The sequence below is a fragment of the Silene latifolia genome, chromosome 7 (genome assembly GCF_048544455.1).
Source record: "Silene latifolia isolate original U9 population chromosome 7, ASM4854445v1, whole genome shotgun sequence".
Classification (NCBI taxonomy): Eukaryota; Viridiplantae; Streptophyta; class Magnoliopsida; order Caryophyllales; family Caryophyllaceae; genus Silene; species Silene latifolia.
In genome coordinates, this window is record NC_133532.1 from 30,983,229 (window position 1) to 30,986,535 (window position 3,307).

General features: G+C 39.8%; 1 protein-coding gene and 1 non-coding gene across 2 annotated transcripts; both read right to left on the reverse strand.

Annotated features, from left to right (window-relative positions):
* Positions 1 to 252: 252 nt before the first annotated feature.
* On the reverse strand, positions 253 to 1,245 carry LOC141589924 (uncharacterized). The gene is made up of 2 exons (XM_074410545.1): positions 962 to 1,245; positions 253 to 880 (listed from the first exon to the last, which is right to left on the reverse strand). Exons 1-2 carry the CDS (start codon positions 1,243 to 1,245, stop codon positions 253 to 255), a joined length of 912 nt encoding a protein of 303 aa, XP_074266646.1.
* A 688-nt stretch (positions 1,246 to 1,933) lies between these two features.
* Positions 1,934 to 2,040, reverse strand: LOC141593489 (small nucleolar RNA R71). Its single transcript, XR_012521569.1, has one exon. It is a non-coding gene; the product is annotated as a small nucleolar RNA R71 (small nucleolar RNA).
* Between the last annotated feature and the right edge of the window lie 1,267 nt (positions 2,041 to 3,307).

Consider the following 3,307-nt stretch of genomic DNA (forward strand, 5'->3'; position numbering starts at 1 on the left):
TTTACTTGCCTCTTTACTAATAGTAGAGTTGTTTGTGGAGTTATAAATATTGTTTTGGTCTAGGTGCTCCTAACGACAAGTATCGAAAACTAAACCTCCAAGTGAGTCCGACCAAAAATGGCGCCGTTGCCGGGGATGGTGTTAACTTGATTTAGATTTTCTTTTTTTTCTTTTTTCTTTTTTTTTTGGGTAAAATGTGAGATATATATATAATGATATAAAATAAGGTTACAAGAGGTGAGTAAAACTCAATTAATCATCTATCACGTACAAGTCTTTCTGCCTTAACCAATCTAATTCCGTTTTGGTTAATACCTTGTAGTCCCTTCCTCGTACTCTAGCTTTAACTTCTTCAATGACCTGTTCTGCAATCCTCTCAGGCCTAACCAACATCCTTTCCATATTACTTTTGTTCCTCTGCTGCCATATATGGTAAATCACACCCCACATCAGAGCTGCTTGTATTCCTTTTTGTAATTTCGTTCCTGTCCTTTGCGTACACCATACAACCATGTCATTCACTAGGAATGTAATCTGCATTTTCTGGCTGATAGTCTGAATGACTCTTCTATTGTAGATGCAGTCACACAGAATATGTTCAAAGCATTCAGTCTCCTGCCCACAAAGCAAACACCTATCATCAATGTCCATACCATACCCAATCCGCTTGTCTCTTGTTCTCAAAGCTTCATGTGCAACTAACCATCCTGTGAACTGATGCTTAGGTATCACATGATCATTCCAAAGATTCTTATACCAGGTAACCTTTAGATTTGTGCCCTTAAGCCACTCATAGGAGTCTCTGGGAGAATACTCAGACTGAGCATTCCATTTACCAGCCGTGTAACCAGGTAGCATTTCCTCCTTAACCTTGCATATCCTTCTCCAAACCCAACTAGAGCTAGTAGGTGGTGTATAGTCCAGTCATTCCCTCCCTTTCAGATAATTCTTTTGCACCTACTTCACCCATATTGAGTCTTTCTTTACAGTTATCCAATGCACTAGTCTTCCAATCATAGCTTTGTTCATTGTTCCTTGATCTTTCAGTCCTAAACCTCCCTCTTCCTTTGGCCTGCAAACTTTATCCCAGGCTACCAATGGCACCCTCCCGTATTCTGTACTGCTCTCCCACAAGAATTTTCTACAAGTGGCTTCAATCCTGCTAATGATCCCTTTAGGGATAATGAACATTGAAGCCCAATACGAGTGTAAAGAGGATAGGGCACAAGGTTTATATCTAACCATCCTGATTTAGATTTTCTTAGATTGTTATTAGTTGTGTCTTTCTTTTCCTTGGGGAAGTAAAACTCCTCAAGGTTTGTTCTAATTATTTTCAAGTTGTTTGATATTTTGCATGTCTAGAAGATCACAAGGTAACTTGTTACCCTTTGATCATGAAATTGAAAGGACTTTGACAAACAATAGAAGACTTACTAGAGGAACTTTGAGAGGTATTGGTGAGGTCGTAGTTATTCAACCAAACACTATTGAGTTCGTCAACCCTTTTGCAAGAGAAGGTGAGGAGAACCCAACACAAAATCCAACACAAAATCAACCCACAATGCCTAAATTTTCATCACATTCCGTACCAACCGAGGAGAACCTACCCAATGGTACTCCCACACCACAACACTTAACCGGAAATTTCATTGCCAAATCCGCATTTATCCAATTAGTCGAAAGAAGCCAATTTGGGGGGATGCCTAGTGAAGACCCTCATTCTCACATGGAGACTTTTTGTGACTATTGTGATGCGATTTCTCAAACCGGTGTAACTCAAGACCAAATTCGATGGGTCTTATTTCCTTTTTCTCTAATTGGCACCGCAAAACAATGGTTGAAAGGCCTTGATAAGACTACTCTCGGAATTGACTCTTGGAATAAATTGGCTCTAGCTTTCTACAAAAAGTTCTACCCACCAGAAAAGACTAACATGCTAAGAGCTCAAATTACGGGCTTTAAGCAAAGAGGTGAAGAATCTTTGTATGAAGCTTGGGAGCGGTTCAAGGGAATTTGTCGCTCATGTCCTCATCATGGACTTAGCGAGTGGTTCTTGGTACAACAATTTTGGAATGGTCTTTATGAAGACTAAAGAAACATTCTCAACATGGGATCAAATGGTACGTTCACCGAAGTTGACGATAATCAAACTTGGAACAAGATTGAGGAAATGGCGGTTCATAATTCACAATATAGTAGACCTCGCAAGGCTACTAGAGGAGGAAAGCATGAAATGGACTCTATTACTCAATTGGGTGCTCAACTTAGTGCTCACATTGATACCATCAATTTAAAGTTCGAAAAAGCTATGGCTAGACTTGAAGAAGCCTCAAAATCACTAAAGCAACATGTTAATGCCACAAAGGCATCTTCACCAATCCCAAGTGGGATATGTGAGAATTGTGGAACTTTGGGACATGACCAAAGTGAATGTAGGGGAACAAATGAACAAGTGAATGGTTTTCAAGCATACAAGAGTGGTACCTCTTATTACAATTATTACAATGAAAACACCAAATTCCACCCAAATCTCTCATACAAAAGCCAAAATGTTCAAAACCTTCAACCAACATACACCCCACCTCCCATGAGAAACCAAAGTCAAAGACCCTTTTACAACCAAAACCAAGGTTACCAAAACCAAACTCCATACAATCAACAAAATGACCAAGGTTTTGATGTCCAAAAAGCGGTCCTCCAAATACAAAAGAATCAACAAGAGTTTTTTACTCAAATGCAAAAGGATAGTCAAGCAAAGGAAATCACCATCAACAACATTCTAGCCCACACCAAAATGTTGGAAACCCAATTGACTCAACTAGCATCCTCAAGCTCACAAAGACAAAAGGGGCAATTACCACCTCAAAGTAATCCCCCGTGACATGAAACGGTTAGTGCCATCCATTTGAGGAGTGGTACGAGGTATGAAGCACCAAAGAAGCAAGTTGAGGATGAAATTGTGGAAGCTAGTGACAAAGAAGAAGTTGTGCACAACTCCAAGGATGGAGAACCATCAAAAGAAGAATTTTCAAAGAGAAATGAAGACAAGGCCAAGGAGAAGGAACCCATTGTGATTAGACTTCCTTTTCCAAGTCGTCAAGCTAAGCCCAAATTTGATGACCAACTTGGAAAATTTATGGAAATTGTGAAGAATTTGGAAGTCTCGATTCCTTTCACGGAATTAATCAATCACGTGCCGGCCTATGCAAAGTACATGAAGGACATCCTTACGAGAAAGAAGTCGATCTAGAAGCTTGAAACTATCGCTTTCACTAAGGTGAGTAGTGCAATCCTTCAAGGGGGTTCA

Bases quoted from the DNA above. Each gene is read 5' to 3' on its own strand.
- LOC141589924 (XM_074410545.1), bottom strand. From the start codon at position 1,245: ATGGTTAGATATAAACCTTGTGCCCTATCCTCTTTACACTCGTATTGG. The intron at 881-961 runs GTAGGTGCAAAA...GGTTTGGAGAAG, and splicing joins AAAGACTCAATATGGGTGAA to GATATGCAAGGTTAAGGAGG.